Source organism: Mobula hypostoma, chromosome 26 (genome assembly GCF_963921235.1).
Source record: "Mobula hypostoma chromosome 26, sMobHyp1.1, whole genome shotgun sequence".
Classification (NCBI taxonomy): domain Eukaryota; kingdom Metazoa; phylum Chordata; class Chondrichthyes; order Myliobatiformes; family Myliobatidae; genus Mobula; species Mobula hypostoma.
In genome coordinates, this window is record NC_086122.1 from 14558066 (window position 1) to 14579864 (window position 21799).

At 40.3% G+C, this 21799-nt stretch overlaps 1 protein-coding gene across 3 annotated transcripts in view; it reads right to left on the reverse strand.

Moving 5' to 3' along the window:
• LOC134338239 (glutamate receptor ionotropic, kainate 3-like) overlaps nt 1–21799 on the reverse strand; it is a 563480-nt gene that overhangs the window by 294105 nt on the left and 247576 nt on the right. For all 3 annotated transcript variants that reach the window (XM_063033942.1, XM_063033943.1, XM_063033944.1), the window contains one exon: nt 10514–10627. In XM_063033942.1, the coding sequence (XP_062890012.1) occupies nt 10514–10627 (114 nt within the window). The remainder of the gene's footprint in view (nt 1–10513; nt 10628–21799) is intronic.

Below are 21799 nucleotides of genomic sequence, written 5' to 3' on the forward strand. Positions count from 1 at the left end.
ATTGGAAAGGTCGGGTACTGGCCGAATCGAAGCAGCCGTGCCTGAGCTCAAGGGCGTATCGGAGTGGCAGAGAGTGAGAAACTCCCCAGGATTTGGATGATTTAAGAACTGGGCCACATTGAAATGGTCAGGGTTTCGGGGTCAGAGGTGAGGGATGATCCAGTTCAGCTCAGTGCTCCACTGGGTTTGCTCGTCTCTGTGCTGGACTGAGGCGGTGACTTGCAGCTAGCCGACTTCTGGATCGGCTGCAGTGATGCCTGGCTTTGTGAACTTCAGTTCTGAATGATGTTTCCTTGCTTTTACTGTTTGCTTTTCTTTCTCTCTGCACACTGGGTGTTTCATGATCTTCTTTTGTATCTAGTGGATTCTTTTGTGTTTCTTTGTTTTGTGGCTGCCTGCAAGAAGACAAATCTCAAGGTTGTATACGTTGATAATACATGTACTTGGAACTTTGAACTTTGAGGTCTAACTTGCATTCCCAGAAACTCCAAATCTGAATAATTGCATATCACAACTGTGGATCTCTCAGTAGCAGTGAAATTCCCATCTTTGTCCAAACAGTTGCAATGAATTTGTGTTCACTGTTATATAGATAACGCAAGAATGGACTTCAGCTTCACAATTTGGTACTATATTATAATAGTTCCTCAACACTTCTATCATCAACCTTGCTGTTGAAGCCACCATTCTCTGTGAGAGGTTTTCATTGCTCAAGTTTTAATTCAGAGCTTTTTTAAAACAATCCTCGCAAGAATGCATTAGATTCATCGATAAAGCAACCCACCAACTGGAAGAACACCTCTCATTCTATCAGATAAATCAGTGCACGAATTGTATTCGTGTCAAACTCTATTGAGGTTGCTAACCTGCTTATTATTACCTTGCCTTCCTATTGCTGCATTACATTTCACTAAGACAGAGATTAATCGTGGCTCTTTGCAGCAGAATTGTGTTTTACCAAATTACTGGAATTGATGTTTTCTCCGTAACCTCTACCACACTCACCATGATGACTATAATCAATATACTTTTCTCTGAAGGTGTCCCTATTTTATTTGATGAGATCTGTTAACTGCAAATTCACATTGTAATAGAAAATTTGATACTGAAAATAAATAGGGCATCCTATTCAGGCAACTCTTCAGAAAAATAATAGATTCCACACCAGCATTTTCCACTGAGGGTGCTCTCAATTTCAAAGGCTTATGGCCTGTAGATTACTTCAGGGATATGTGAAATATTTTCTTCACTCTGTTAAAACTACACTTCCAACTGAGCAGAAGGTTTAATAATCTACATCATATATCTTAGAAATACTGCGTTGACAAACTAGAAACTGTATTTACAATATCTTCTAAAATGTAATTTTTAGACCATTTTGAAGAATTTCAGCTATTTCTCTCTGCTGATATATCTATGCCATGTGTATAAAGAAGTACAAAAAGCATTATCTTTCAAACACTCACTGCAATATTCACCAGAAAAATAAATGATTGTGTTTTCATTCTTTTTTTTAAGTGGCATAATTTTGAATTTGGACACATCAGCCACTGGTTTACACCCAGATCCAATTTACAAGATTCCTCTGGTTGCCCTAGTTCAGGAAAGTTGTTCCAGTTGTTCTCAATATTTTAGCCATTGGATACTGAAAGACAACATTTGAAAGGTATCTACAGTATATATCAACACCTATGAAATTGAAAATCCTGTATTAATTAAACAACTAGATGATTCAACATAATATTTCCAAGGATTTTAAATCACTCACAGTTTTTCACACTGCTCCCTGAATACACCATCAATCACAAACAATACGTACAACTCACATCTCCACTTTCCCATTTGTATGTTTATAATACCCTCACACTTACCACCATTTGAAGCCTACCACGTGTGACTTACACCGCCAACTCTTGCGGCAGTGATTTCATCCTGATGCATTGCAAAACTTCCATTAACTAACTTCTTTCTTGCTTGGTGACGAAGAAGGACATATAATCTGCACTGAAACATTGGAAAGCCCCACCCATTGGCACATTGCCCTCAAAATGAGAATGGTGAAAATTATGGGTGTTGCCATCAAGGAGTACATGTCCATCGGTACTCAGGTGACAACATAGTCATTTGAATTGAACTTTTCCTTCAACACTGCATCAAACTGTTAACCAGGCTCTGGCTTACTTGTCAAACTGTAAAAGGGTAGTAGAGGGACGCTTTTGAAGTTAAGTTGAGTTTTGCGTCTACTGGCAAGAATTAACAGAGATATGTAAAATCTACTATACACAAACACAACATGAAGTCTGGAGACTCTTTTACCCAGATGAAATCTCCACATACAGGCTGTCATTGTCTTTCTAGATGGTAGATTTTTTTTTACTCCCAAAATATATTTTATTCATTACATATACAGTAAATACAATCAAGACCTCATTCATTGCATCAATCAATTCAATATGTTAATTCAGAGTAGATTAACATCACCAACATCACATCACTAAGGAGTCTGAGGGTCTGTTACACTTGTTCCATGCCCTCAGTGATGACAAGTGACTAGACTGTGTCCTTTTCCAGTTGAGGCTTTGTGCAGCTACACTGAGCTTCAGTGATTAATAAAGATTCAACTCACCCTGGACACTCCCCTCTCCCACCAGGCAGAAGATACAAAAGCCTAAAAACGTGTGCCACCAGGCACAAGATGAGCTTTTATTCCACTGTTGTAAGACTATTGAATGGTTCCTAGTATAAGCTAGATTCTTGTCCTCACAATCTACCTTGTACTAGCTCAATGCACGATTAAAATTAATTGGTCTGTATAACTAGTATACAACACTGTATGTTGTTTCATGTGGCATTAAAAACCCAGCTTACATATTCCTGCACCACTGGCTTGCAGACACCTCCTTATACTGAGTGACTAACGAGTTTAGGGCAAAACAAAGGCAATCATGCAGCAGCAGTCAATATTTGAGTCAGTTTGTATCTCTCAAAACAGCCCACACGCACAGAGTCCTCTGCTAAGCAGATACCTGGATGAGCATTGACAAGGACCACTGCACTCCTTCCAGCGTCTTGGACTGAAAGGTGTGGAATAAATCATATTGAAATATTTGTAGATTGTGTTCTTTGGTGCCATGATACACCAGCAGTGTAGATAGAGTAGATTTTCAGGAGGGTAAGTTTTTTTTTAACGCAAAGATTGGTATGCGTCTGGAATAAGTTAGCGGGGTATTAGAATCCAGAAGTCTAGTGGAGTTTAACAGGCATCTAGACGTACACATGAATGTGAAAGAATTGTGAGGTGTGGATGATACACAGCAAGAAGATACTTTGTGTAAAACATCATCAAATTTGGCACAACATCATGGGCTGAATTGCCTGTCCAGTGCTGTACTATTATATGATGTTGGACAATGGTTGTGATTTCCACACACCAGCAGGTAATTTTTAAATGGTGTTAAATCAAGTGAGCCAGCCTCTGACCTCATTTGTTTTAACCATATCAATTATGTGGCTATTCCAAATTAAGTTATGAGTCAATGGTGGGATCCAAAGTGTTGATGGTGTGTTATTCAGTGAAGGTTGTGTTCTGCCCTTTAATGTCATGTGCCAGATTTTCTAAGTGTTGCCTTTCTGTGGGGTGAATGTTAATTATGTGTTATCAGCCCCCTATGAACGTGCTTATGGCCTATCAGTATGGAGTGCTTCATTCTCTGAGAGCCAGATATTCTATTCAAATTTCCCATCACTCGAACATTAAAGCTCAATCTATACTTGACAATAAAAACAGTGAAGGGATCTTAATGATGCCTCCTCCCTTGTTTTCTACCTAAGAATTACTGAGAATTGTTTGATGACAATTGGCAGCATGGCTTTGGGGGTCAGTTTGTAGGGAGTGAGATAATTAACCCACTTGTGTCTGTTGATCCCCATAATGGTGATTTATAAAACATAGAACAATACAGCACAGGAACAGGCCATTTGGCCCACAATGTTGTGCCAATCCAACTAAAATGCAAATCAAGAACACCGAAACACTAATCTCTCCTACCTACACTATGTCCATATCCCTCCAACTTCTTTACATCGAAACATCTCTTAAAAGCCTTTAATGTATTTGCCTCTACCACCATACCAGGCATCCATGACTCTCTGAGAAAAACTTACCTCTCACATCCCCTTTGAACCTACCCTCTCTCACCTTCAATGCATGCCCTCTGGTATTTGACATTTCAACCATGGGATACAGATACACTCTGTCCATTCTATCGATGGCTCTCATAATCTTGTAAACCTCTATGGGATCTCCCCTCAACCTCTGGCGCTCCAGAGAAAACAACCCAAGTTTGTCCAGCCTCTCGTGAGCTCTAAGCTAGGCACCATCCTGGTAAACCTCTTCTGTATCCTCCCTATAGCCTCAACATCCTTCCTACAAAATCTGTATGCAATACTCCAGATGTGGCCTAAGCAGAGTTTTATAAAGCCTCATGAGAAACTGCCACCTTAATATAGCCCATGTATCCATTATCCTACTCCATTTTCTTTTATCTCATATTCACCGGAACATTAAAAAAAACTAAATATGCACCTGGGCATAAAGAAACAGTACCAAATATGTATGGTTGGGAAAATGAACTATGATTGGCTTCTGCAAGATAGACAATTTTGTAGACAAGTTTGATGTTGGGGAATTATAAAGAATTACACTAAGGAGGGTGGAAAGGAGACAACTTACACATATATTAGTAAAACATAAAGAGCAAGAAAAAACAATGGTGAGTTGGGAGCTGCAGTCATAATATTGTACATGTTTTGTGCATCTTACTTTTAAAGTAGGTGAATTCCATAAAGGGAGTAAGGGAGTATGAAGGAGATTCATTATGATTATAAAAGGAACAAAGGATTATATTATGAAGAGAGATGGTAGGACTGGAGTCTCTTCCTTGGAATAAAAATCTAAGAGTATTACGTGCTCAAGGTGCTCAAAATGATGGGTGACTTTCATAAAATAAATCGAGAAAATGTTCCTGTTGGTAGCTGAATTGGTAACCAGAACATGCAAAATAAAATTAAATTTTAAAGAACAAGCGATAAGCAAGAGAAATTAGATAGAGTCTGGTATGTTCTACCAGGGCTCGTGACAAAAGCAAGCAGGTAAATAATTGAAAATGATATTGCAGGATATGAGGCAAGGACAGAGGAAAGATTTAAATGAGTATTTCAGAGTACCAGCTCATACCATCTTGTAATATCCATGTAAAAAAGGCTAAAATGTGAATCTTGTCATTAAGAAAAAAAGTCTTTCATCAAGCATGTACAGCATTCTACTGGAAATGGTATTCTGCAGATCTATAAAAGAGGCAGAATTCCTATCCAGACTAACTATTACAAATTATATTGAATGGGGATGACACTCCAATCACACATATATAGTGATTTGTACTTCTCTCTTCAATCTTCATCTCAGCATGGTTCGCTCTGTTCTACTAAGGGAGACCAAAGTGATTATGTGGAAATTATATGAGCCTGTGAAATGAATACTGAACTAAATGATTTATTGCGGAACAATTCAGCTTCCATTGATTCCAAAGTTAAAGGGAAATTTATTATCAAAGTACATATATGTCACCATATACGACCCTGAGATTCATTTTCTTGTGGGCATACTCAGTGATTTCATAATGGAATAATAACCATAATAGAACCAATGAAGGTCAATGTTTAACCAGTGTGCAAATACAAAAAGAAAGAAATAATAATAATAATAGTAAAGAATAAGTAATAAATATTCAGAACATGAGATGAAGAGTCCTTGAAAGTTAGTCCATATATTGTACGAACACTTCAATGATGGGGCAAATGAAGTTGAGTGAAGTTAACCCCTCTGATTTGAGAGCCTGATGGTTGAGAGGTAATAACTGTTCCTGAACCTGGTGGTGTGAGTCCTGAGACTCCTGTACCTTCCTCCTGATGGCAGCAGCAAGAACAGAGCATGAGCTGGGTGGTAGAGTCCCTAATGAAAGATGCTGCTTTCCTGTAACAATGCTTTGAGTACACGTGCTCAATGATGGGGAGGACTTTACCCAGGACAGACTGGGCTGTATCCACTACTTTTAGTAGGATTTTCTGTTCAAGGGCATTAGTGTTTCCATACCAAGCTGTGAAGCACCCAGTCAGTAGACATTTATAAAAGTTTGTCAAAGTTTTAGATGTCATATTGAATAATGATCTAGTGCTTTCGTGGCATATATGACAAATAACCTCTTCTCAGGCTTCCAGCCAGGTACAGGTATCGATTATAGTTGATGTTTCGATTATAAACTAGTCACCTTCATCAAGGACGATGCCTGGGCATGTCTAGTCTGGTGGTCCCTCCTGACTGGTTAGACCTCATCCACTCTCCCACCATGTTTACAATCAAATTCCAATTCTTACTCAGAGTGAGATCTTTGTCTTTGTTAAAATTATTTTCCTCTAGTTTTATTTCCTTAGCTTTCTATACCAGGTGGCCCCGAAAGCCATTGGCGTGGCACACTAGTTCTGTGCAGTCGAAGTCAATCCTATGGCCAAAGTGAATGCAATGTTCTGCTCCCGCTGATTCCTCTGGGTAACTCAAGCAGATACACCTCCTGTGCTTCTTGATGCTGGCTTCGTACATCAAGCGGAAACCGGATTGGATGAGGACTAATCAATCAGGAGGGACGGAGCACGGGGGTATAAATACCACCGGACTAGACATGCCCAGGTTTCATCCCTGATGAAGACAGCAGAGTTTGTCATCGAAACAAAGGTTATATGTTTCCATATACCAGTACTTGGCTGGAAGCCCAAGAAGAGTTTATTCGTCATGCTGTACATTTGTGAATTCCTAAAGAAGTAGAGGCGCTGCCATACTTTCTTAGTAATTGCACTTACGTTCTGAGCCCAGGGCAGATCCTCCCAAATGATAACAGCCAAGAATTTAAAGTTGCTGACCCTCTCCACCTCTGATCCTCTGATAAGGACCAGCTCATGGACCTCTGGTTTCCTTCTTCTGAAGTCTTGCTGACATTGAGTAAGAGGTTGTTGCTGTGGCACCACTCAGCCAGAATATTAATCTCCCTCCAAAATGCTAATTCACCGCCACCTTTGAATTGGCCAATGACAGAGGAAATCATCAAATAACTTAAATATGAATTTGGAACTGTGTTTAACCGTCATAAGTACAAAGCGAGTAGAGCAGGGGGCTATGTACACTCGCTTGAGGTGCACCTATGCTAATGGAGATTGTTGTTGCATATCTGAACTGACTGCGGTCTGCAAGTGAGGAAATCGAGGATCCAATTGCACAAAGAGTTATTGAGGCCAAGGTCTTGAATCTTATTGATTAGTTTTAATTGGTGACGGTACTGAATGTATGCATCTTTGCTGTCCAGATGTTCCAGATTATGTGAAGAGCCAATGAGTTGGCACCTACTGTGGACCTTTTGTTTCAGTAGGCAAATTGGACTGGATCCAAGTCTCTTCTCAGGCAGGAGTTGATACTTATCATCATCAGCCTCCCAAAATGCTTCATTACTATTGTTTCATATCCTGTGAGCATGATGTAATGGTCTTGTGATAATGGGGTGATGTGATGTCACGTGATGGTGTGGTATAAAAGAAAAAGCCCGTCACGGTGACGCAGTTCTCATTTCTTATTTTAAATGTAACGTTGTGGCCGGCAGTTTCGCCAATTGCTGCCAGTTTTTGTTTGTTGCGCCTTTGCTTTACCTTTACAGTCTAGTATTGGAGAGTGAAGACATTACCAGAGTTATCTGAGCAAAGGATGGGGTAACGTTAATGTCGCTCAGCTTCTTGGGGATGATCGACCTTTTTAATCTTCGGTCGGGAATTGTGGCATGCACGTTTGAGTAAAACCCCTGCCAGGGCGGGAAGGTTTCTGTAGTGACCACCCTCCAGTCAAAAGGTCAGTTCCTCTATTTCTTCGTGATTCCTTTGGACAAGGCATCTCTCAGCTGAGATCGACAGATTCGTCATTGCTTCGAAGAAATCGTTGTTTTGGGGCAGTCTCTCCTTAATGATTGTATACATCACATGGACTTTTGAATTAACCACTTTAAGTCTGTGCTTGGATCAGAATTCATTAAGAACAGTTTATAAGTTTGACTGTTTGTTCGATATAGACGCCTAACTGTTAACTTCCGGTTAAGTTAGTCATTCGTTTACTTTTCGATGTTCTGAGCAGAGGTTAATAAATATCGTTGTTTGTTTATATAACCTGACTCAATTTCATATTCGTTGTTGCTAGACACGTGACACTATGGATGTAAGTATTACTGGATGATAGGCATTGAGACACGTTACCACATTTTCCTTAGGCACCGGTATAATTGAAACCTGCTTAACGCAGCTGGGTACCTCAGACTGCCAAAGTGAAAATTTAAAGATCTCAGAGAACACCCCAGCAAGCTGATCAGCACAGGTCTCTAGTACTTGGCCAAGCAACCTGTCTGAGCCAGAATAATTTTGTAAGCTCACCTCCACCCTCCCACACCTCCCCCCCGCCCCCCCCCCCCACAAAAGGCTACTCATACATTGGCCTCGGAGACTGAAATCACAGGATCATCAGGGGCTGTGGGAGTTTGTGATAGTTCCTCCATGTTTTGATGGTCAAAGTGAGCATAGAAAGCACTGAGCTCATCTGGAAGCAAAGCCCTGTTGTTGTCTGTATATAATTGCGATTTCCTCATGGGGCGGGTTTCCAGACATCATACCTGGACCCCTTGTAACTTTTTTGATCACCAGGCTTCAACACCTCTGCTCTGCCCGCAGCAGATTGTGGATCTCATCGTTCATCCAGGGCTTCTGCTTGGAGAAGATGCAGAAGGATTTTGTGGTGACGCACTCTTCTACAACTGTTTTTAAAGTCCATGATAACCATGGTGTAGTCACCCAGATCCACAGATGAGTCCTTGAATATGGACTCAAAGCAATCCCATAGACACTCCACTGCCTCTGCCTCCCACGACCTCCTATTTGTTGTCCTAATGTCTGTAGCTTTGCTCTTTAGTCTCTGCCTGTATGCAGATAGGAGAAGGGCAGCCAAGTGATCAGCTTTCCCAAAAATGCGGTCTGGGCATGGAACTATAGGCATTCCTTATCTTAGTACAACAATATAATAGTGGTCTAGTGTGTTGGGACCTCTGGTGCTACAGGTTATACGCTGATGGTAATCGGGCAGAGTTTTCTTCAAACAAGCCTGGTTGAATCAATGACTATGATTTGAAATGCTTCAGGGTAACCTGTTGGCAACACACATAGAAGTTGCTGGTAAACGCAGCAGGCCAAGCAGCATCTATAGGAAGAGGTACAGTCCCTCTTGACTGTACCTCTTCCTAGAGATGCTGCCTGGCCTGCTGCGTTCACCAGCAACTTTTATGTGTGTTGCTTGAAATTCCAGCATCTGCAGATTTTCACGTATTTGCGAGAACAAACTGTTTCTTGTTTGGAAACAATATCATGCAGTGTTTCAAGTGCTTGATCATAATTGGCAGATGATGGCATGTAAACTGTGGTCAGGATTGTGGCGGAGAACTCCCGAGGTAAATAGGATGCATGGCATTTGACCATTTGGTGTTCAAGGTTGGGGGAACATGAGGTCAACAAAACCACCACATCAGAGTACCATTGGGAGTTTACCATGAAACGCCCAGCTCCTCCATTTGCCTTCTCTGAATTAATAGTTCAGTTCATCCTTTGAATCGAGAAACATTCGGGTCTGATCGCCGTATCTGGTGTGCTGGGAGTAAGTCACGTCTCAACTACACATAGAACACAACAATCTCATTTCCCTCCGATTCAGTATTCTTGCCCTCTGGTAAGATTTTGTTCTCAATTTTGCTCTCTAGAGACTGCAAATTTGCTAACAAGATGCTGGGTAAAGAAGGGTCTTATTCCTTTGTGTTTCAGCTTGGTTTGGAGACACCCCACCCCCCCCCCCACCCCGACTCCTCCTGCCTCACTTCCAACCATGGCAATGAACCTGCATCTGCTTAAAAGTGCCATACCTGCTTGCTTGAGAGTTAAGTCTGTTAAGTCAGAAGATTCTGGAAGATGCAGTTCATTAAGTCGATTTAAAAGTACATGATGCAGTTTGCAGAGAGAGTAATTCTAGTGGTAGTGATTTCTACTTGCTTACCATAGGACAATTTATTAAGTATCAGTGTAAACTTTGTATGGTTATTGAATCATTTTCATAATATTTTATTATTTCAAATGTCATTGAAATTGACAAGATTCTTGAATGATGGACTGAATGATCACTATTTAAAGCTGATCGAGGAAAATATTAATCACATATTTGGAAGCGTTAGAGTTTAAAAAGCCTACAATTAAATGAAGATTCGTATCCTGCCAGTGGGATTTTAAAACCCATTTTCGATTCCAGTTTGGTAGTGAAGGCCAGCAGTGTGAAACTCTGCTTCAAATTCCAGCCAGTCAGGTGAAAGAGGAGATCTGCAACAGTGTCACCTACCAGGATTGTTGTCACAATCAGTGAGCGGTTGGTCAGTGAGTCAGTTATGTTAGATCCTCTGCTTCTGGATACCTCGGTGATGTTTAAGCCGTTGACTGGGTCCCAGGTTCCCACCTGCATAAAAGACGACAACAGAGATTTACTGAGATAGGCCAGGGAAGGAGTTTAGGGTGTAGTGTTGAACAAAAATCTGCAAGTTGTGGGAATCCATCTTCCTTACACCCCAAAAGAGAGTCCGTCTAAGAGCCAAGGAAGAAAGCATTTCAGAAGATTGGGAAGGATGGTGGACGTGTGGCTATTCTGGGATTAATGCCTGGTAGAGGAAGTTGAGGCACAGGGAGCTAGGTAAAAGAACCCTTGCTCTTCCTGGCCACAATTAGCACAGTGATCCCATTTACCTTCGGCTACAGACAGTGGCCACCTTGCTGTATCTGATGGATTCCCCCACACCTGGGAAACACAAAAACCCTCAGGGGTCCCAGCCTCAGTAGTTGAGTAAAATGGCCACTCGCCATTTCAAACTACTATCTGTAAATCCTAAAAGTCTTACCATGCCAAAGTTCCCAATCATGAACATATAACAGAACACACTCAGACTTTACATATTGGTGCATTTTCCACTGATTTTTCTTTTCATTTATAGGTACAGGATGGTAACAGGCCCTTCCAGTCTAACAAGCCCTCACTACCCAATTACACCCATACCAACAAATAACCTACTAACCCGTACGTCCTTAGTCTAAGGGAAGAAACTGGAGCACCTAGAGGAAACCTACGCAGTCACAGGAAGCACATATAAACTCCTAACAGCCAGCAGCAGAACTGAACCAGCGTCACTAGAGCTGTAATAGCATTACACCAACAACTATGTTGCCATGCCTCCCATTATACATTCCGTTCTTGACCTAGCAGTGTGACAGTTCATGTGGTTAATGATTCCAAAAAGGGATTCTTCAAACACCTATTTTGCTCTTTATGAAGAAAATGTGGATAATAAAAACTTGGAATGCAGTTGGATTCCAAGGAATTAATTGCAAAAGTCTGCATTAAATGATACAGCCATTAAAGAAAGGTTAGATTAAGGCACCTGGTTCTAAGTCTCTGATGGGCATGCAATGCAACCTAGATAGGTACATTTCAATCTTTTCTTACCTTCATTTACAACTACCCAATCTCTATGTCAATAATAGGAACCTAGGATGCCACGGTATACTCTAAGCTATTTACACACATAGTCTCAATAATCTAGTCAGTGTATCAATCAGCTATTTTCCACAAATTCTCAGTTCCATGCACAAAGACGCGTACACTCAATATTCTCTGAGGCATCATAATTTGTGCATATCCTATCAACTACATAACATGCATTCTCATTAACTCCCTTTGTCTGTCTCCTTTTTAATTGGGAACGTGTTTCTGAAAAATTATCTGCCTAACATCAATAGAATTCATATAGGAGTCTGATTAATCTTTTGTCAGGCAGATGTAGATGCCTGTTGACAATGATATGAAAAGCAGTAGTTTCACAGTCTGTTTGTTCCTGCAGACTTTGAGCTGAACACATCTCAAGAATTTCATATTCCTTGTGATCTTTTTCTTTTCTCTCTCTGGTGATTAAATAGTACATTATATCTGTTGCTTCTAGACAGCTTAAAACAATGAATCACTTTATTAGAGAAATCACGGTGAATCCATGAAAACACAGTGAAGGGACAAAATAAAAACACAAGGAAGAGCATACACAGTACTGCGCAAAAATCTTAGAATCTGGCAGGAGCAAAGGATTTGGGAATGGTGAGGATGAGGTGCTGTGGGAAGGGTGTGGGACAGGTGGCGGAGGAATACCAGGGGCTGGGGATGGCACAGGTGACACCAGAGACACCAGGCAAGGTCCTTTGATTCCAAACTTTTGGTTTATTGATCATTACAGAATGCCTTTCTGGTGCTTCCCACTCTCTCCCCTCTCCCTGCCCCCTTCCCACTCCCAGTCCACAATAGAGACCCATATCAGAATCAGGTTTATCATCACTCACATATGTGACATATATCATCACTCACTGTGGCAGCAGTACAGTGCAATACATAAAATTGCTACAGGATTGTGCAAAAGTCCTAGGAACCCTAACTATTTATATATGTGTGAGACTTTTGTACAGTACTGTAAGTCATCATCAGAGTTAAAAAAATACACGTGGACTAAGATGTTAACTGTCCTGTGCTATCACCAGGGATCATCATAAGATACTCACTAAGAAATATAAAATCAAGAAACATATACTCAGTGCAGTGAGAATGTGGAGCCTACCTTAACAAAGAGTGAATGAAAGGAATAGTGCAAACACATCCATGGAAAACTAGATTGGAAAGAGGCAAAATAGGAACTGGGGCTTATTTGTTAGAGGACTAACGACAAGAGCTTGATGGGATGAATGTGTTAGATATTCAGTACAATTCTTCATAAAGTGTACAGCAGATGTTTATCTGACTGATACCAGCTATGAGATGCCAGGGCTGGATGAACTAAATGTTTTTAAATGAAGAATTTTGATGGATCTCTTCAACTGGAAAATTAGACTTCGGGGTTTATCAATTTTAAATCATCACAAAGTGGTAAAAATGGATAAAAATAGCAAGAGAATTGATGAAGATTAAAATAGTTTTCTATGTTTTGTTAGATGGAAGTTTTGTGATGCTGGTACTGTTTTGAATTGCTTTATGAAGAATGCCACATACACTTGATGGACAAAATCACTATGTTCTGGGGTGTAATTGGGATTCTGTCATTGTTTGTAAGAAGTCACAGGGAGTGTGCCAATATTTAAAGAAAGGACACTTTGGATATTCTCCTGATATTGCTCTGTAGCTTAAAGCAAACAGTACTTTCCCCACAGGAAGGCAAGACAAATCACATCCAGTTTTGCTCCATAGTTACGGTAGTAAAATTTTGACCTACAAACATGCATAGAACTGGTTATGATGGTGTTCATGCTCTGTACAACTGTCCTCCAACTCCTTTTACTAAATGTTTGTCAAAATATCTCTGTTACAGAGCCACAGAGCAATTGAGCACAGATATATAAATTTCAGTTTAACCAGTCCATGCCCACACATCTGGTCCCAGTTCCTGTTTGGCCCATGTCCTCCTGAACCCCAACCATCCAATTACCCTCCAACCTCACTCTATCCCCTACCCAAATGTACCTGCCTCAAACACTTCCTCTGTCAGCTCATTCCATATACTCATCACCCTTTCTGTGAAAAACTTGTCCCTTGGAACCCTTTTACATATTTCTCCTCTCATGTTAAACCTATGCCCACTAGCTTTGGACTTCCCTACCCTGGAAAACAGACTGCTACCATCTATCTGATTTATGCCTGTCATACAGTAAGTTTTAAACTCTTCTACAATATCACCCCTCTTTCTTCTTTGTTCCAAAGAATAAAGACCTGGTCTGACCAACCTCTCCTTACAACTCAGGACTTCTAGTCCTGGCAACATCCTCATAAATCTTTTCTGCACTTTTTCCAGTTTAACCGCATCTTTCCGATAACAGGGTGACCAAAACTGTACACAGCACTTCAAGCATGGCTTCACCAATGACTTGTGAATCTGCAACAAAACTTCTGAACTCGTTTACTCAATGATGTTGGCCAGCTTGTTAAATGCCTTTTTCGCCATTTTTCAATGAACACTGCTGTGACACTACTTTCAAAGAACTATATATATACTCCTAGGCCCCTCTGTTCCATGACACTCCCCAATCTTCTACTATTCATAGCATATGGTGAGACTTTCCAAAATGCATTGCCTCCCACTTAGCTAGATTGAAATTTATTTGCTATTGTTCCTTTCACATTTTGCACTTGCTGAGCCATACCAGTTTTAAGTGAACACAAGAAAATCTGCAGATGCTGGAAATCCAAAGGAATACACACAAAATGCTGGAGGATCTCAGCAGGCCAGACAGCATCTATGGAAAAGAGTAAACAGCTAATATTTTTGGCCGAGACCTTGTTACAGGACTGATTATTTCCCGCTTTCGTCCTGAATACCTTACCATCTTAAAAAAGGTAGTTTGGATTTTTTTTTTCTTTTGCAATTCTTTTATTGGTTTTAGGTTTGAGGTTGATGGATTTTATTAGCCAGATTTAATGAAGGATCAGGGGCAAAACTTGATCAACTATGACCTCAGCAATTTAGCTCAATAACTTAACCCTGTTGATAGTTTTCTATTTGTGTACAGTGTGCATGAATGAGTGACCCTGAATGAGAAGTTTGCGAAATCAAAATGAACAGATTTCAAATTATCCAATAGATAGAGTCAAACTATCCTCATAAATATTTGGGCCTAATTTTTGACTTCTTCACCACCTCTTTCTTAATTGTTAAGCAGCCTCTTGGGATTGAGGACAATCTGCTTGGGCCCTGGTTCTATTGGTCCTCAGGGTTCTGGTGAAGTTAATGTCAGATCAGAGGACTCAATTACAGATGGAGTAGAGGAAGCCTGATAGGAAGGATAGATGACAGTTCATAACGTATGTGCTTCTTCCACCTTTTATGTAAGGTTTTGTTCATTCCCAAAGAACTCTGATTTTTTTCCCTCTGTTATCTTGATAAACTCTTACTGTGGCAGAGGTCAGGGCAGAGTGTCTGTCATGGGATTCTCATGCCAGGCATATAAGCGACACAAAACAAAAGACCAGTCTTCCTCTTGATAGTTGAATTGATCGTCAGACCTCATGCCATCACTGTCAAAACTAGGAGCAATTGGCTTGGAGGTAGGTTATGGTAGTTATTAGGATTTTTGATATGTACTAAAACTTTTCATTGTTGAAGTTACAAATTTATTTTCTTTCCAGTTGTTCTTACTGGTAAGAATGACAGAACTTACTCATCAATTTTTTAGTTAATTCACATGCCCAATCATTAAATCTATTGTTGTCCTCTCAATCCTTCATCTTCCCTTTGTTCTTCTTCTTCAACTAACTTTCTCTTTCTTAACTGTATTTTGCATTCTGAACTCACTGAAATACTGGTGCAGTGTGTTGAACAGGAAAGCAATCCCAGGTCTGTAGCAGGAATATCAGTGTACTCCATTCGAATGTAAGAACCAAGCCAGAGAAGGCAATTCAGTCTTTGATATTTGTTCTCGCGTTCAGCAACACCATGGTTGGTCTATTATTTCATCACTAATCTTGTATATCTCTTGATAGCCATTATGTCCAAAAACCTTTGATTTCTTCCTTGAGTTTATTCAGCTACTGAAACTCAACAACCCTCTTAAGAGGACAATTGCAAAGATACCTCACCCTTTGGAATGAAGTAATTTTATCCCATCTTGACCCCTGGTTCAAGACATCCCAAATTGGGGATACAGTCCATGTAAGAATTGTACTTTAATAACATACTGTCTCTTTCTTGTAAACCATAGTGTAAAAGCTTGGCCTGTTCTTTCTCAATAAAAATCAGCCATCACCCTAATCATCGATTTGGTGAACCATCATTGTCCTCTCTCTACCCATTTTTTAGGTAGGGTAACTGAACAAACCTGCAGATAATATTCCAGAAGCGGCCTTTCACCAGTGTCAATGTGATTACAATAAGGCAGTTCTAATCTCTAATCTTGTACTGAACTGTACACAATAAATGCCAGCATATTATTTTCATTCTGAACAGTCTGCATTCAAAAAAATGAGCTCAAGTACGAATCAAGGGGTTAACTTTTTTTTTGATTTAGATAAACAGGCACATCTGGTCTAATGAGCCACATTGCCCATCAACCCCTCTACCTAGCACTAGTTTAATCACATGACAATGTCTAATCATAGGGAAATTTATGATGACCAATTAACCTACAAACCAGGCAGCACACACAAAATGCTGAAGGACCTCAGCAGGGCAGGGAAGAGTGTAGTCAATGTTTCTATGGAAAAGAGTATAGTCGACATTTCAGGCCAAGACCCTTCAGCAGGTAATTGAATCATGTCTCAGCAGGTCAATGTATGAAAGTAGTTAACTTTATCACTTTAGCCCTATTTCCAAAGATCGTTTGGGCAGAATTTCATTTTTGGTTTGAGTTAAATATGCAATGAGGGAGGTGTGCAGAATAAATGCCACCAGATTTCAAAGTGGAGTACAATGTATATTATCTTCTCTATAGCGTGTTTGTTGTGTGGCCAAGTGGTTAAGGCATTGGACTAGCAACCTGAAGGTCGTGAGTTCGAGCCCCAGCTGATGGAACATGTTGTGTCCTTGAGCAAGGCACTTAATCACACATTGCTCTGGGATGGCACCAGTGCCAAGCTGTATGGGTCCTAATGCCCTTCCCTTGGACAACATTGATGTCGTGGAGAGGGGAGACTTGCAACTTTGGCAACTGCTGGTATTCCATACAACCTTGCCCAGGCCTGCGCCCTGGAGAGTGAAGACTTTCCAGGCGCAGATCCATGGTCTCGCAAGACTAACGGATGCCTTAAAATAAAATAGCGTATTTAAAGCTAGCAACTGAGAAGAGATTTCTAACCCCCTTATGTTCTCATTTGAAGAAATACTTCAAGTTTATAATCAAATAACAAGACACCTCCAGAATCCAGACAATGAAATAATTTACTTAAATGATGTTCCGAATTAGTTCTGTTCCTTAAGACAACCTAACAAACAAGGTAATTATATTTAAATTACTCATACACACCATTGCCTGTAGTTTAATCTCCTGTGCTTTAACATTTAGCAGACAAATGTTCTTGTTCTTGGCTCAGGACAAAAACAAATATAAGGTGATCATGAATAATGACTGCTTCAGTGTGATTCGAGAAATGATGGCATGGAACCCTCGCCAGGCATGTAAAGGCTGAAGTGCATTACAAAGAAAACACATTGGTCCGAATGTAACATGTAATGAATGAGAGCCTTCAAAGCAAAACATTAAATCTATTTCTTCTCCAAGGAGTCTCCCTGATCTGCTGAGTGTTTCCAGCATCTTCTTATTTATGCCCTTTTAAAATCTGATGTAATTTTATAGAGAGCTCTAAGTCCTCTTAGTTCTTCATGATATGGAGGGGAGCCATTCCGCCCATCAATTTTATGCACACCTTCAGAAAAATCTCATTTCCCTACTTCTTTCCCTCTAACCTTTTCTCTTATCATGACCTTTACCCCTGCCCTGATTCTCCTCCTATCCACTATGCACAAATTGTAATTTATACTGGCCAATTAACCTACCAACCAGCATGACTTGGGGAGGAAAGCCACACAGTTGCCAGAAGAACAATGGCACTGGAGGTCAGGATTGAGGCCGAGTTTCTGGAGCAGTGAGCAGCTAGTGCTACCTGTTCATGCATTCTAATAATTATAGAACCCCCTAGTTACTATGTAATTTGCTAAACCCAATTTAGAATCAGGATTTAACTTAATAGAGAAGGTATAAACTTGATTACTTAATATATACTCCAGGATATATTAAAGATCTTAAAGAAAGCCTTCCTGTAGTATTTGTTTCACAATATGTAACTTTTATTCCTTGTGTGGAATAACTCAGGAAACACATAATTCCCTGAGTTTTTTCCCAGGGAATAAGGGACCTGGAGTATTTTTTTATTGCCCACGATTGCCCACGGTTGGCATTCTGAGTTCTAACGTAAAAGTGCTTTAATCTGTTGCCTCTGTGACGAAGACAAATGCTTTATGTACACAATTTTCTGCTGTAACCCTTTATTAATGTTAACCATCTGTTAATAAATAAATTTGTTCTGCAGCTCTTCTTATTTTAGACATTTGGAAGCATTTTATGAAAAAGCAAGACTGCACAAAAAATAACCAGTTTATTCTCTAAGGATGCACTAAGTCACATAAATTGCAGATTGTTAAATGACCATTTGATCTCATGACAGGACTGCAGTAAAGCTGTCAGCTGCACTTCAAGGCAGAAATGAAGAACAATTTGTGCTGTAGCTCCAGCAAAGTGCAGATTGATAAATATTTGGTTGGATTAAGGGAACATGTTTCTCAGAAGAGGTACTGGCTCACGATATTCCACCGACAGAAAAAGCCATCAATGTAGACTGACGCCATTGTCACTCAACAGTATGAGCAAATCACGAGCCAGTGCTCCAGTAAAATGGTGTATAATACAATGGAAACACTCAGCAGATCTAGTAGCATCTGTGGATAGGGAAAGAAATTTAACCCTTCCACGTAAATTGGCTAATATAAAAGAGTACAAAGGCAGATCTAATTAAACTGATAACATAAATATTTTGATGTGCTAAACAAGAACTATCATACTATTTTTTAGCACAACCCCATTTTAATGATGGAGATTTTTAACAACTCCAAAGATCAGTCAAAGCAAAACAGCAAAAAAAAACATTAACTCGCACAGAGTATAATTCAACCATGGCAATGATGAGCAGACGATCTACTATGGTGCTATCGAGCAGAGCAAGGAGAGAAGCCCTCATTCAATCCCACCTCCCCTTCTCCCTGTCCCTCCCCTTCTTTCTCTCACCCCAGATTACCTTCCCCTCTTCCCTGTTTCCCTCTCTCCCAGGGGACCCTTGCATCCCAAACCAAATGGTGAGTCAGCCTTCAGGCCACACACCCTCCTATACTGCTTCTTTTTCCATTCCTTCTTTGTCCTTCCCCCAGAGTCTCTATCATCTTCCTTTTCCATTTCTCCTCTTTCTATGCACTTCCCCTAGACTATCCTGCTTGTTCTTAACTCCTCCTCTGACAGCACCATTTCTGACTTTCTTTCACCCCCCCTAGAGTTCTTGCTACTGAACAGGACATTGATGGCCAACGTTGATGGCAAATCGGTGCAGTAGTGTTCTGCAGAATAGGTCTTTGTTACAAGACCTTACAACTAATGTGGGCCACTCAGGCAATGGAAGTAGATCAGGGTTTCTAACAACATTAAAATTATGAATATACTCACATAGCAAAAAATGTGCAAGACCGCAGTATTATAGGGAAACTTTATGGTCAATTATTAGAAACAGAGCAGCAACTGTCGGGGTATGGGTAACGTTTCTGAGTGAAAGCACGTAATATTGATATTCTATAAAACACTTGTGTAGTCATATTCACGATGGCAGTTAGTTACATCACTCTTCTGAAAATACAATTTGAAAACTACAAGGACAGTATTGAGAAAAACAAGCAGTTGGGAAGAAGCAGCTTATTAGGTTTTCAGTTCTCATAGGGAATCAGTGTAATTACTAGGCTGAAGAAATCTTTAGCTGTCTATAACTCAGAGAGAAACTACTTCATGCATCATAAAATCAAAGCATGTTAGAGTGCAGAAAACAAGCTTTGGCTAAGACTGGGCCACTCTTTTTCTGTTTATACTGTCTACTCTAGTTTTATTCTTCTCATTCCCCACCGCCTTCAATATAACATCTTTTTTTAAAAAGATTATCTGCTTGCGGATGCAGCGTTGTGACAGAGATCAAACCACCCTCACTGATTCTCATCAAAGCTACAGGCCCTTCGTTCCAACTTATCCACGCCAGCTAAGATATCTACCTGAGCTAGTCTTATTTGCACGTGTTCAGCCAATGTCGCTCTAAACTTTTCCTATCCATGTCCCTGTCTAAGTACCTTTTAAAATCACAATTTTAACTACTTCTCGTTTCCTCTGACAACTCGTTCCACATACCTGCAGCCATCAGTGTGAAAAAGTTGCCCCTCTTACCCATTTTAAAATCATTCCCTTCTCACTTTAAAGTTAAGCCCTCTATTTTAGACTCCTCCATCTTAGGAAAAAGACTGTAACCATTCACTTCATGATTTTGTAAACCGCTATTATGGTTCACCCCTCAGTATCCTACACTTCAGGGAAAAAAATGCTCCAGCCTATCCAGTCTTTTATCATAACTAAAGCCATCCAGTCCTTGTGTACTTCTATGCATGCTTTTCTGGCTTAATGACATCCTTCCCATAACCAGGTGACCAGAAACAGCACACAATACTGGAAGTACAATCTCACCAATGTATTGTACAGTTGCAATGTGACAACCTAACTTCTGTACTTAGTACTCTGACCAATAAAGACAGGCACCTTCTCACCACTGCATCCACCTATGTTGCGACATTCAGGGAATCATGTACTTATAAACTTACACCTTCTGTTCTCTAACACTCTCCGGGGCTCTGCCATTTTCTGTGGTTAAATTTACATTTGTTGGAGTTAAATTCCAACTGCCCTTGCTTGGCCAACTTTTCCGGCTGATCTAGATCCTTTTGTAACCTTAATCCTCCATTGTCTACTACACTGCCTGTTTTGGCTTCATCTGCAGACTGACTAATCATGCCAATTACATTCTCACGTATGTTGTTAATATAGATGATGAACAGCAGTGAATCCAGCATTGATTGCTGCAGCACATCACTAGTCACAGCCTCCAACCTGAAAAACAATCTACCACTAACATCCTCCGCCTCGTTCTAACAAGCCAATTTTGCATCCAAATGGCTAGCTCACCCTGGAGCCCAAGCAAATTTTTTTGACTCTTTCCAATGGCACCAACAATTCTCGAACTTCTGGTAATTGCCCTTCACCCTTCACCCTTCACCATTCCCATTTCCCTCTCTCACCTTATCGCCTGATCTGCCCATCGCCTCTCTCTGATGCTCCTCCCCCCTCCCTTTTTCCATTGTCTTCTATTCTCTCCCATCAGATCCCCCCTTCTCCAGCCATTTATCGGTTCCACCAGTCGATTTCCCAGCTCTTTACTTCACCCCTCCACCGCTCCCAGTTTCACCTAACACCTACTCCCTTGTACTTCTTCCTCCCCTTCCCCCACCTTCTTGCACTGACTTCTCATCTTTTTTCCAGTCCTCATGAAGAGTCTTGGCCTGAAATGTTGACTGTTACACTTTTCCATAGATGCTGCCTGGCCTGCTGAGTTCCTCCAGCAATTTGTGTGTGTATTACAATGATAGATATTTATTAGAATACTTGCTGATTAGATTTGACACTTAGATTTCGATGTCCATGCAACAAATTAAGATAATCTTTATATAGAGTTTTCAATCAAGTGACAAAAAAGTGAAATGGCACAGTAAGTGTGAACTTTAACTGAGAAAAAGTAGGAGATAGATATTAAATATTGTTGACTGAGATAATATAACTACTTTCATGTTCCTAAATTTCTCTGTACTTTTTGTTTTAAATAAGGACTTTGGGTAGTATTTATTAGATGTGTTAAGGCATGTAATTTGAAAAGTCACAGAAAGATTAAGAGTACGTGCATTCATAAATCACATGGAAATACTAATGGATT